The sequence below is a fragment of the Gastrolobium bilobum genome, unplaced genomic scaffold (genome assembly GCF_033153095.1).
Source record: "Gastrolobium bilobum isolate Gb01-03AN ecotype WA unplaced genomic scaffold, APGP_CSIRO_Gbil_v1 utg8480, whole genome shotgun sequence".
NCBI lineage: Eukaryota > Viridiplantae > Streptophyta > Magnoliopsida > Fabales > Fabaceae > Gastrolobium > Gastrolobium bilobum.
This window is the reverse complement of record NW_026899605.1, coordinates 654,850-668,602: the sequence shown is the minus strand read 5'-3', so window position 1 is coordinate 668,602 and position 13,753 is coordinate 654,850. Positions and strand designations below refer to the sequence as shown.

Sequence of the window (13,753 nt, the reverse complement as noted above, 5' to 3'; positions counted from 1 at the left end):
AAAGTTAAGTGGGATTGTTGCAGTAGGGCTCCGACCAGGGAAGTTAATATGCATAGAATAATGTATATTACTGACACCGCTTGTATTGAGAATACAAGGATGGATAGGAGATGCTTTCATAATTTGTGTGACTTATTGAAAACTGTTGGGATGCTTCAACCAACAAGACACATGGGGGTAGAAGAGCAAGTTGCAATCTTCCTTCACATATTGGCTCATGACATTAAAAGTCGGATAATTAAAAGACAGTTTATGAGGTCAGGTGAAACAATTAGTAGACAATTCAGCAAGGTGTTGCAGGCTGTGTTAAGGTGTCATAGTGTACTACTTAAACGCCCTGAACCCGTTCTTGAAAACTCAACTGATGACAAATGGAAGTGGTTCAAGGTATGGGTTTCAAAAGACAAATGTCTTGATGTGTAATTTACAATATCATTTGTCAAATATATTGTCTTGTCTTGTAATTGGCTGTCGTTGTTTTTTAGAATTGTCTCGGAGCTCTGGATGGGACATACATCAAGGTGAATCCCTTACAAGCTGATAAGCCAAGATACCGCACTAGGAAGGGTGACATTGCGACGAACGTCTTGGGTGTTTGTTCGCAGGATTGTCAATTTATTTATGTTTTGCCCGGATGGGAGGGTTCAGCAGCAGATTCAAAGGTTCTCAGAAATGTTATCTCTCGTCCAAATGGATTAAGGGTACCTAAAGGTAAATTTGGGAATTTGAAAACGTGCCTAACTTCCTTGTACATATCTTTACGTGGTAAATTCTATAGTCACGAGTTAGCTCACGAAGTGGTCATTTGGTCGTAGGTTACTATTATTTGGCCGATGCTGGTTATATGAATGGGGAAGGTTTCCTTACACCTTATAGAGGGACAAGATACCATCTTAATGAGTGGAGACATGGCGCACAACCAACGACACCGCAAGAATTTTTTAACATGAAACACTCAGGTGCTAAGAATGTGATTGAAAGATGTTTTGGGTTGTTGAAGGGGCGTTGGGCCATCGTAAGGTCTAAGTCCTTTTACCCGGTCAAAACCCAAACCAGGATTATCACTGCATGCTGTTTGCTTCATAATCATATAAGGAAGGAAATGCATATTGACCCATTGGAGGATAATACAGTGGACAATGCAGTGGCTGAAGATAACTTTGAAGGACATGAAATGATAATGCATTTTGAGTCATCAAATGCATGGACAAGGTGGAGGGATGAATTGGCACAGCAGATGTTTGACACGTGAGGAATTGAAGTTGACTGATTCGTCTTGCTGTCATTTACGCATGTCTAACCTGTTGCATGTTTTGACTTATTTTGATTTCAGAACAATTATATAGTTGTAGTAAATTTTTTTGTTAAAGCCCGGCTATTTGGTTGTACTAAGTTTGATTTCAGAACAATTATGTGGTTGTATTATGTAATCTTTTTTGTCACCTAATATATTTCCATGACATTTAATGTTTATTTTTATTGTCCAAAATATTATTTCCATTACTTGTTGCAGATGGCTGAAAAGGATAGTCAATCATCGAAACGGATTAACCATACTTGGACAACCGAAGAAGACAGGGTCCTTGTGGAATGCCTTGTTAACTCTAGTTTAATGTGGAAGGGTGACAATGGTTTCAAGGCTGGCTTCCCTGATCACTTAGAGAAGATGATGGCTGAGAAAATTCCTGGATGCACACTGAAGGGCACTCCCCATATTACTTCTAGGATCAAGCTGCTTAAAAGGCACTACAATGCCATTGCTGAAATGATGGGGCCAAATGGAGGAAGTGGTTTTGGGTGGAATCATAGGGACAAAATGATTGATGTGGAGAAGGAAATTTTCATGGACTGGGTTAAGGTAAAGGATAATATCTCAGAAAACTTCATCACCGGTTTATGTCTTTTATGTTTTAATTATATTTTTCTTGTTTAACCTGTCTCTCAATGTTATCCTTGCAGCATCATCCAAATGCAAAGGGTCTTTACAAAAAACCCTTCCCACACTATTATGCTTTAGGACCAATTTTTGGGAAGGACATGGCTAATGGAGAGCATGTTGAGGGTCCATAGGATGCTGTTGAAGCAATGGACAATGAAGGATATGGAGTTGGTGAAAGTGGGACTGCTATGGATGAGATTTATAATGTATTTGAAGAGAATGGCACAAACCCTCATTGGTCACCACCACTACCCGACACAAATGAGCAAGAAGCCACTCAGACTTCGCCTGTGTCAATCTGTGTTGCAAAAAAAGGCAAGAAGAGAGGGAGGAGTGATGAAGCTTTGGCTAGTGAGGTATCCTTTGCAATTAAGGATCTTGGTAAGGATTATAAAAGCACCAATGACAAAATTGAAAGGTTGATTAATTGCTTTGAAAATCAAACTGAGGGTAATAGCAAAAAAACATCTGTTGTACACGAATTGAAAAAATTTGAGGTGCTTACAGTTGAACAGAGGGTAAACCTTGCAATGATAATACACAAGGATCCCACCATCATGGAAATTTTCCTGGAAGGAGGTGAGGAAGAAAGACAGTTTGTGGTGGCATCTTTACTTAGTAAATGTTAAGCTAGTGTGCAGTAAACTTTTTGGAGACCTCCTGATTATATGGGGTTGTTTTGAATCATTTATGGTGAATGATTTATATATGTAATCATGTGTGATGCAAATTTTATTATGATGTAACCTTTTTGGAAGTCAGTCACAACACAGTTGCATTTGCTGCCAACCCAAGATTAGGACAGAGGCAACATGCATTGGGTTTTTTTGGAGATACACAATCATTCCCATGTCAGATGTATGGATATCTGGTAAAGCATATGGGTACCATGTCTGTTTTTATTCAATTATGTATGTATTATTTCGGGTTTTAGGATACCTGTTATGTTGAGAATACAATGATTTATACATGTTGATAATGCATGGTTATTTTTGTTGCAGGGAACATGGACTGTTAGTTGATATGGTGATCCATTTTTGTTGATGGCTGCCCTGTTACAGCCAAAGCAGGCAATTTGTGTTACAAAGTTGAAGTTCATCAACACTCAGTTGAGTTCAAAGGACATAGACATATGAAGACCTGTGTCCTTGTAGAATTGTCACAAATGATATCTCAATTACAACATTAAATCATATTACTTCTACATGTATATGTCCTGAAGTACTCAATTGAGTTAGACATGTGGGATAGGCTCTAGGGTACCTAAAGTCGTTTTTGAACCATTTCATGAGCTTGTAATGTCAAATTCTGTTGCACCAATGTTGTTGGGTTAGCAAAGATATGTTGTTATATGTAAGTAACATTATCCTGTCATGACCTTTAGAAATTCTCTGAACGTATTGAGTTGCACTTGACTGTATTTCCTTCATCTCTGAATAGAAGCAATAATTAGTAGACAATGATGTTGTAATAGTAAAGCTGCTTTAAAAAGAGAATGTCGTTTAAAGAGGTATAGGATAAATTCTCTGAACGTATTGAGTTAACATTTATTACTGCCTCACTTCTCATAACCTGTTTCACTTATTATTTGGGGCATTACAATTTTTGTCTTATAAACACCATTTCACTTAAAACCTTAATGTTGTTATGTATTTCTGCTTTATATCAGACTCAACTTGAATTTAATCACAACTACTTTTTCTTGTTAGTTTTTATTTATTTTTTTCTTTTATTTATTCAATAACAAACATCCATTATTTATTTTATTTTTTTCATTTTGGGGTCAAAGATAATGGATACAGCAAAGTCCAGATACATTGCCCTTTTTTACTTTTTTATTTTTTCATCTAGACTTTATTAATGTCCAATTTTATACCTTTTTATTCTTTGCCTAATCAAACAAGCATAGCCTAAATCATGAGTCGAATAAGAATGAAAGTTTGCGTTGTTTAATATCTTGAGAAATTGAAATTTCACTAATCATATACAAAACTCATTCCATTGGATCTACTTTTTCCTAAAACCCACTTGCTACAGAAAAATATTAGAAGTGGGATTTGATTCCATTCACAGATTGCTATAACACACACGAGTTGAAAGCAAGAGTACTAAAAATGAGTGAGCAAAATACATGTCACTATTATACTGAATGGGCTTAAGGGCAAAAGGTTACATAATTTTTCTGCTGTAAGCATTACAAATGGAAATAACAAAATACTAACATTTAATGTACTGTCAAATTTACACATGTCCTCTAACAGGGTAAATGATTACAACACTGAAACAGATACACAATCCTTATGTTGCATGGTGGAAAGGCTGCTGCTGAGAGCAATGTACATCTCCTGGCTGCTGCTGACATTTTTCCAAACTGTAACATCACAATCTGCATCATGTTATTAGATCTGTCTCTCACGGAGACAAGTGGTACAATCTGCATCAAGTTATGAGATCAAAGCCCAACAGTTAATGATAGCATAAAAATAACTACATTTTTGCTGCTTGCATTGTATAAAGAGACTGTCATCTCTCATGTGTGATTTCACATTATGTGATCATGTCAAGGATTCTTAAACTTTGATAAATAAATCAAACCTTCATTTTTTCCCACCAATATTCCAATATTTTATCTCAAAGCTTCTTATCCCCTTAATGTTTATCTATCAAATGTTCATAACCCTTCACATGACCATGTCATGTGAAATCAAACATGAAAGGGTCTACCGTAAAATTTTCATACATAAATATATGTATTTAATTTTTTGTTTAACCTCACCGTCCAAAGTTATAATCCGTCTTTATTTTAACTTTGAAAAAGGGATTTTCTGAGGCGAATTCACTAGCTTCTTTCAGCGCTCTTGTCCGCAATGAAGATCTTTTAGTTGTCATCCCATCTATGGCAAGACACAGAACCACATAGTTTAAGGATGCACTCAGCACAATGTTGAAATATTTACATTGCATTTTCATAGGGAGTACGAAAACATGAATTGCCAACTGGTCATACAGCATTCATGTCTAATATTTACCTTTTCTTGTATTAATATTTAAACATCCAACATGCAGTACTTCAATGAATTCCATCTCATTGAACAATTTTTAGGTAAGAAAATTACAGCCATTACTATGCAGATCAAATAGAATAATAATTTGAAAGAAAGACCAACTTGTATTACCTTGAACTGAAGGGGAATTTGATTCTTTTGCAAGTGGAAAGATTTGTACTTTCAAAGTAAGGTCTCAGATGTTGGTCATCTCAAAAAGACAAACATCTCCCACTTGAAAAATCATTATCAGTTAGCATGCCTAGTTAAATTCATAAGCATAACAATAAATAAAAAAACCAAAAAAAAAAAAAGATATGAAGGAAGGAATGTTTACAAGCTTTCCATCTTGAAGACTTGTTCTAAGAATAATCTTGAAAAAAAGGATTGGAGTGGGGATAAGATGCTTATTTTCCCGATTGCAATGATAAGTCATGGATGTAGGTATTTGAGTTCTCCCTCTTTCTCTTTTCTATGTGTGCGTATGCTTCTTGTAATTAGATCTCAATCGACAAAGGGATCACCAATAATACAAGTTTCAAAATACAAAGTATGACAAAAAATATTGGCACAACAACAGTATGATAACACACACAGACACAAATTACCCACACCATTTGTCTTCTTCATGGTACGTGAAGGAGGATCGATGGCCCCACATCATGAATCTTGTTCATGGTCACTCTGAAGCTACACCCTGCACTTGATGAGAAGGTGGCAGACAAAAATTTAAGGCACAAGGTGAAGCAAGTTGAAAGATTAAACCAAAAAATTCCATATCAAACGATGTGTATATACTGCACATTCAATCTTCTTCGTAATCATAACTTGTGGAAAATCTAGGCAGGGGAATAACATACATGCCCGATAATATGTGGTAATTATCCTCTCCACATTCATACTTGAAAATGTAAACTAGGGTATGTCAGTTACAAAGCTTCAAAATAATGACAATCCCACATACCATATTGTCATTTCATAAGTTCACAAAAAGCAGCATACCACATGATTACAATTGAAATACATAATTATAACTTACACACAGAACTACTTCTTATATAATACATACCCTATTACTAAACTTTGAGTAATTAACAAGACAGCCAAAAGCTTCAACAAGGTGTCCTTCTTCATGCAATTGACGCACGTCGGTTCATTAACCCACTCAAAGAAGTTGCACTTCTCATTTGTTGAGAAGTTCGGGCACCCAAGGAACTTCCTACCTGGATTTTTATTAGTCGAAGACCTACGCAAAACAGCCTTCTTACCACACCCACACTTTGTCACCCTCGATGACGATGAAGATGACGAATGACCAGAATAAACACTTTCATACCCCCACTTACCAACCTCATCTCCACCCATATGTCCTTCAACGAAAGAGGCTATCACACCCAAACAATTAATGTTCCCCTGCAACAACAATAACAGAAAAATATGTAAGCCCACATACAGCAAAAAAAAAATTAAATTGCATCTACATTCCCAATCTTGTCCTACACAATTAGGAAGCCGTAGGACATTTTCCCCCCACCCCTACCATGTATTGTTCATTCTTTTAAAAACCATGGACAAAGAGTACCAAATTTTTAAATTATTTCTGGTACCTACCACTATTTAAAGTTTCAACAACCAAACATGCATAACTACAGGTTATCTATTTGGGTCATGAGTTACACTTGAAAGTATGTACCCAGGATGTTGCCATATCTCCTCACAAAGATCGAACATGCAAGGTGGAAGGAAAAATAAAAAAATAAAAAAATATAGTGGACAACAAGGTTTTTCATCCTTACCGACAGATATACAAGGTTGTCTCCAACACCGGACAAAAACTCAACTAAACTCGAACTGAAGAGTAAACTTGGGAGTCTTTGTGTGCAGCTCGCAGTCTCCGTCAACGAAGCCCAGAACAATGTCTTCAGGAAGACTCCATATGCATTACCAGTCGTCCAGAGGCAGATCAGAGAGGTCATGCGTGAGGAAGAAACCGTTGATTTGAACCACTCTCAAATATCAATGGAGTACCTCACACACCACCCACTTCCTAAGATATCTGAGGTGAAAATTGTATAATATTATATTTGAACGAAAAAGTAAATGGGGGTTATTTTTGTAAAATAACCCTCTTTCCTACTACTATTATATAATCAACCAAACATCAACTCAGTAAACTTATCAAAATATTCCAGGTAAAATTTTTGTCAACCAAACACATTTTTATAAATTTTCCGGGATAAATTATTTCCAATCACATCCCAGCAAAATTAGTTACCTAGTAACCAAAAAATTTCTCTCGTACCAAACGCCCCCTAGTGGTTTGATGAAGACGGCGACCACAATGGACTTGGCCAGATACGGTAGCAAGAAGCGAAGTAGAAATAGCTAAAGGAAATTAAAGTCGTGGTGGTGATGTTTCACTTTCACCAGAGGCGGGGTTTGTAATTTTCATGATATATTTCATTAGAAAAGGGCAATTTTTTCTGAGAGGAATTCACATACGCTACACTTTTTCTTGCTGGTGTGACCACTGACCACTAGGAAAACTAAATTTTATTTATTAATTGTTTAATCAGTTGATAAAATAAATGGAAACTACGCAATTGAAATATCTTCTTTCAAATAAACTAGAAATCATACCAATATATATAAGGGAATATTATTCTCTGCAGGTGCACATACGCTCAGAGATAAATGATTTATTCGACCCACACATTTAAAAAAAATAGATGGTGTAAAAAATATAGGATTTATTGTTTCTAATATAACAAGAGAAATGGTAAACCGTTATATATAGAGAGAGAAAGAGAGAGGGATGTCGAACATCCTTTTTGTCCTACAATCGATTTTTAACTTATGTATTTCAAGGAATACATAATTATAATATTAAAGTTATTTTTTTCTCTCTCTTTCACATCAGTACAAAAAATAACTTTAATATTATATTATAAATATGTACTCCATACTTATGTAACAAAAATCTCATTACTATAACATAATATTTGTATTTTATATATATATATATATTATATATATATATATATATATATATATATATATATATATATATATGGGGAAGGATATTGTGACAACCAAGTTGTGTTACTACCAAGTGACTACCAATCAATCTTACCGTTAGATCGATTATATTGATCCAACGGTTATATTTATTTTCATCTTTATATGGTTATGATTTCTCATATTTAATGCTTTCACTTTAAATATGAGGAATCATGACCATACAAAGATGAAAATAAATATAACCGTTGGATCAACATAATTGATCTAACGGTGAGATTGATTGATAGTCACTTTATAATGACACAATTTGGTTGTCACAAGATCGTTCCCCTGTATATGTATATGTGTCTGTGGGCGCTTTTTGGAGATAATTAAATTATACAGAGGGTCAAAGTTTGACGTTTGAACGTTACAAATGACATGAGCAGGCAATAAACGAGGGCGGGGATTGAGGAAGTTGGTGCTCGGGGTGAGGAATGGGAATTCCAAATTTTTAGGAAAGATACATAGATTGTGACTCCTCTGTCTTGTCTTCTACTACCCAATGCGAGATTGCTGCAAAGACGGCAAGCAATAGGAACCACCATGAAGCTACTCAAGAATCAAGAATATGGCTTTGGCATTTGGAATACGCCAACCCACGTGTCCAACCACGAACTCCCACCCCAATGGTCTTTTTCACCTACAGTTTTACTTTTCCACGCCCACGCTTCATTATTTTTTCATATTTTTCTGCTATAACCCTATATATCTAGCTATATGTGTATTCCTTCCTCTTTTTATATTTCTATTTCAAACTCTTTTTAGTACACAAAACACATAAAGAGAGGGATCGAGTGAGCTAGGAAGATTCTTCACCATGAGAACCAATTGCTGCCTCAGTCTCCCCCCTCCAACTTCAAACGCTTCTCTCGTCCCCGTTAAGCCACCTCATGTTTCATTGTAAGTTTTAGTTTGTACATGTGTTAATGTTTTCGTTGGGTTACACATGTTATATATTTGACTCATGTTATGTCACTTACAATTAATTGAAAACCGTGCCCGAATTAATGTTTAATTGTATTTTATTTATTGGTTGTGAAAAAAAGGGTGAAAAACGAAGGATGTTGGAGAAGGCAATGCTTTTTTATGGGAGTGACATCGTACTGCACCATAATTGTGTGCAATTCGGTGATAGCCGTTCATGAAGCTGTTGCTCAGGAGGAATCGAATTATTCATCAGTTTCGGTTGGTGGTGGTGCCAAATGGAGCGAGAAAAGGGCGTGCCCACCTTGGCGTGGCCACTCGCTTGAAACCATCGTGCCGGAGAACCTTCCAAGGCCAGCTGCACGACGGAGATATGAGACCGTTCGTTCCAACTCCAAGACTGCGCCGCCCCTCACACCATCCATCAAACTTACGACAAACAAGGGCAGTTGCTTCTCCATGTGAACAACCAAATAGCAATCAATTAAATTATAAATTATATTACTTGTATATAATAATTATTATTATTATTATTATTGTTATTATTAATTACTTGTCCTTTTACACAAATTATTTTCCTAATAATATTCAAATGTTACGACTTTTTTTTTTTTTATTTGTTGAAAACACAAAAATATCCAACAAATAATTCTATGCAATGGTGGTAGTACTCGTACTCGATTGGATTTATGCAGTTTGGTGATTGTAGTACATGTAGTACAAACTTCGAATCCTTTTCCCCTTCAACCATGCATGCCCAATGTACTACACTGCTTTCTTTTCTTTCTTTCTTTATTTGTTTGTTTTTGTCTGCTTTCCTAAGCCCACCAATTTTATTCCCACTTTTCTTTCCTGTAATTATTGGGCTAGTCCACGAGGCCATTAGGCACACCGCTAATTCTCATTCCTAAGTCTGTGTTGCGTTAATGTCCTACTCAATTTTTTTATTTTTTATTTTTTTTTAGATACCCTACTCAAATTTAAGATATACGGCATTGTCCCCTAAAAAATATGGAAATAGTTTTATTTTTTATGAGGCACTAGTATTTCTTTCCTCGTCCTTTTTATCCGATACATATAAATAAATTACGTGTTGACTAAAATTAAAGAAAGAAAACTTCTTTTGCTACAAATATTTTCATGGATCTTGTCTGTTACAAATTTTAGATACGTCGATTAATAATGAGTTAAGATATACTTATATCTACCACCAAGTACATAGATCAGCTGATAAAAAGCTATTCCAACTTAAACGCGGTCTGACTTCGGATTTTTGCAAATGCACTTTTGAAAGTTCGAAATGCACATTTTCATCTTCATTATGGAATTAATACTTTCTAGGTATCAAGACAAAAATTATTTTTCATAAACAATATTTTGATGTGGGAATGATAAATGGTGTTTTAAAAAATTGAAATATAATATAGATGAAGCTACGACATGAAAGCTACAATATATATATATATATATATATATATATATATATATATATATATATATATAAAAAAAAATGGGTCCGCGGCCCTAAAGTTACCTATGGCACAAGAGCATTATGCTAATGGGTCACCGATCGCGGCCCTAAAGTTACCTATGGCCCAAAATAATAAAGACCGTAATCCCTTGATAAGTTGTGGCCCACTGGCCCTTGTTCTAACTGTATCCAAGGGAGTCCCTCCATTCCAATAGGCTGACGGTTAACGAGCAAGTTTTTTATAAATTCATATACATATTGAATTTTATTTCTCTTATGTCATATAAGAGAAATTTTATTTCCTATTTTCACTTCGATTTTTGTGTTCTATTTTTTTTCTTTTTTAAAAAATAAAGAGGGTCCCTACATTTATTATGAGAGTAGGAGAAAAAATTTATCTTATATGACACAAGAAAAATAAAATCCTAACATATTTTATCTTCGAATATATAGGCAATCACAAGTTCAAACTCTTTGCAACTTATCTTATTCTTAATATGGTATAGTTTTTCTTGTTCAACATATATATATATATATATATATATATATATATTGAAAAATGATTTGTAATGTGACTGTATATAAGCATTGGTGCAGTCACCTAAAAACTACGTCGTTTTGGGTGGGATAAAGGAAGATCGCATTTAAAATTAATTGTAGAAAATAAAAATATTATATTTATTTCCAACTTTGTATGGTTACGATTCTCGATATTTAATGTTTTATATTTATTTTCATCTTTGTATGGTTATTATTCCCCATATTTAATGCTTTTATATTATAAAACGACATAATTTTATATGGCTGCACCAATCCTTAGGTGCGGTCACTTTACATCTGCTAAACCCTATATATATATATATATATATATATATATATATATATATATATATATGAGGTAGAATCATTTGACATCAGTGTCAAATTTGAAATTTGACACCTCATCTGAGAGCAATTAGATCAAAAGAGACCAACGACTCTGATTTGTAAGCATGTGACACCATTGATCTTTTTTGATCTAAGGACTCTCAGATGAAGTGTCAAATTAAAAATTTGACACCAAATTCTATCCGTTGATTTTTCGTTAATTAACAGGTATCATTTATTGGGAATTAATATTAATTATACATACATACATATATACATATATATATATATATATATATATATATATATATATATATATATATATATATATATAGGGATAGGATCCTTTGACATCGGTGTCAAATTTGAAATTTGACACCTCATCTGATAGTCGTTAGATCAAAAAAGATCAACGACTCTGATTTGTAAGCATGTGACACTATTGATCTTTTTTTATCTAATGGCTCTCAAATGAGGTGTCAAATTTCAAATTTGACACTGGTGTCAAATAATCCTACCTCATATATATATATATATATATATATATATATATATATATATATATATATATGTGTTTGATATTTATTATATTACATGAGATAAAATTATCTCTTACACACATGTAAAAGTGTGTGAGATCCATGTGGGGCCATATAAAGAGATGAGAGAGAGAGAGAGAGAGAAAGCATGACCTTGCATACTTTTATGTATATGTATGAGACAATTTTATTTTTCACAATTTGAAAGACATTAAATGCATTGGGCAAAACAATTTAATTAGTTTCTTATCAAGCAAATTACACTAAGTTTTGTTTGGGAGTTTGGAGAGAAAGAAAAGGACGAGGATCCAACGGAGAAGGAGGGGAAGGAAATTGAAGGGTATTCTCTTGTCTTGTTTGGGAGTTAAAAGATGGTAAGAAAGAAAAATGGAGGGATAAGGAGATATTTTTACCATTTTAAAATTTTTTTAAAATAATATAATTATTATATTTTACAAATTAAATTAATTTTAAAATTTTTAACAAAATTGTTTATGTACTTTTCACACTACTACAAAATATCATATTTTCGACGAAATTTTTTCATTACAAAACGCAATTATTCTATCAAAAAAGAATTTTCTTGTTGAAATACCTTCCATTGAAAGGCAACAAAATTTTTTATCCATGGAAATTTTTACAGAAATAAATTTCTGTCAAAATTTGTAATGAAATTAGTTTTCGTCAAATGTTTTGCCGAAAATAATTTCTTAAATATTTTCGAAGAAAAGAATTCTATTAAAAATTCTGACGCAATATTTTCCGTACGAAATACTCAATGGAATTTAGATTACATAAAGATTTTTGACGAAATATTTTTTCCGTCAAAATTTTTTATGTTGAATATCATAGATACAAGAGGAAATGATAGTAATCCTTGTTATATTAAACTACACAACATTTGTGCTATTATATAGCAAACCAATTGAAGAATACAAAGAGACACACTCAATGTGGAACTTCTACACTATTAACACTAACACTTTTAACACTCCCCCTCAAGCTTTAGCATATAGATCATATGCTACAAGCTTGATACATAAATAATACTCCCATTAGGAACCAAAAAACAACAATGCTACATCAACGAAATGAAATGACTAAGTACAACAAATCAACTGGAATGACCATCAGTGTGAATAGTTGATAAAGAGACAGTGCTGGAATGGACATCAGAGCATGGATGGTGCCGGAATTATCATCGGCAAAGACAACTGAGCTGACCAGGACATCAGCATCAAGATCCCTCTCAGACATTTCATTTAACAGTTGGTGAGCAGCCGTGGTTTCCCCTTGACTATGCTACAAGCTTATTACAAGAAAGACCAAGTAACATAACATCAAAATAAATCTCCTAAATGAGAAACCAAAAATCAACAATGTGCTAAAAATGGCGTCGAAATGAACATCAACATGGAAGATGCCGGAATGATCATCGGCAAAGACAATTACGCTGGAATGACCATCAGCAACATGGACGGTGCTCCCCCTCAAGAGGAACTTTTAAACAGTGCCGGAATTATCATCGGCAATGACAATTGTGCTGGAATGACCATCAGCAACATGAACAGTGCTCCCCCCAAGAGGAACTTCTAAACAGTGCCGGAATTATCATCGGCAAAGACAATTGTGCTGGAATGACCATCAGCAACATGGACAGTGCTCCCCCACAACAGGAACTTCTAAACAGTGCCGAAATTATCATCGGCAAAGACAATTGTGCTAGAATGACCATCTGCAACATGGACAGTGCTCCCCCTCAAGAGGAACTTCGGTGTCAGAATTAACATCAGCGGAGACAACATCAGCAACTTGGACAGTGCTCCCCCTCAAGATGGATGATGAATAGTATAAATACTCCATCTTGGGAAGAATGAAGATTAAAGAAAAACAAAGCTTCACGGAA

At 34.4% G+C, this 13,753-nt stretch overlaps 3 protein-coding genes across 3 annotated transcripts; all 3 read left to right on the top strand.

The window, feature by feature from the left end:
* Positions 1 to 60: 60 nt before the first annotated feature.
* LOC133291933 (protein ALP1-like) lies at positions 61 to 1,252 on the top strand. Its single transcript, XM_061490289.1, has 3 exons — positions 61 to 387; positions 486 to 711; positions 816 to 1,252. The coding sequence occupies exons 1-3, from the start codon at positions 61 to 63 to the stop codon at positions 1,250 to 1,252; spliced, it is 990 nt and encodes a 329-aa protein (XP_061346273.1).
* Positions 1,253 to 1,513: 261 nt separating this feature from the next.
* On the top strand, positions 1,514 to 2,070 carry LOC133291932 (uncharacterized). The gene is made up of 2 exons (XM_061490288.1): positions 1,514 to 1,858; positions 1,960 to 2,070. The coding sequence occupies exons 1-2, from the start codon at positions 1,514 to 1,516 to the stop codon at positions 2,068 to 2,070; spliced, it is 456 nt and encodes a 151-aa protein (XP_061346272.1).
* Positions 2,071 to 8,813: 6,743 nt separating this feature from the next.
* LOC133291858 (protein CHLOROPLAST VESICULATION) lies at positions 8,814 to 9,446 on the top strand. The gene is made up of 2 exons (XM_061490183.1): positions 8,814 to 8,946; positions 9,093 to 9,446. Exons 1-2 carry the CDS (start codon positions 8,864 to 8,866, stop codon positions 9,433 to 9,435), a joined length of 426 nt encoding a protein of 141 aa, XP_061346167.1. The 5' UTR covers positions 8,814 to 8,863; the 3' UTR covers positions 9,436 to 9,446.
* Positions 9,447 to 13,753: the final 4,307 nt, after the last annotated feature.

What these genes read in the sequence shown, in the direction of transcription:
- LOC133291933 (XM_061490289.1), top strand. Translation starts at nt 61, where the DNA reads ATGTATATTACTGACACCGCTTGTATTGAGAATACAAGGATGGATAGG. An exon ending in ACAAATGGAAGTGGTTCAAG is followed by an intron (nt 388 to 485) that starts GTATGGGTTTCA and finishes GTTGTTTTTTAG; the next exon opens with AATTGTCTCGGAGCTCTGGA. An exon ending in TGGATTAAGGGTACCTAAAG is followed by an intron (nt 712 to 815) that starts GTAAATTTGGGA and finishes ATTTGGTCGTAG; the next exon opens with GTTACTATTATTTGGCCGAT.
- LOC133291932 (XM_061490288.1), top strand. Translation starts at nt 1,514, where the DNA reads ATGGCTGAAAAGGATAGTCAATCATCGAAACGGATTAACCATACTTGG. An exon ending in TTTTCATGGACTGGGTTAAG is followed by an intron (nt 1,859 to 1,959) that starts GTAAAGGATAAT and finishes TTATCCTTGCAG; the next exon opens with CATCATCCAAATGCAAAGGG.
- LOC133291858 (XM_061490183.1), top strand. Translation starts at nt 8,864, where the DNA reads ATGAGAACCAATTGCTGCCTCAGTCTCCCCCCTCCAACTTCAAACGCT. An exon ending in AAGCCACCTCATGTTTCATT is followed by an intron (nt 8,947 to 9,092) that starts GTAAGTTTTAGT and finishes TGTGAAAAAAAG; the next exon opens with GGTGAAAAACGAAGGATGTT.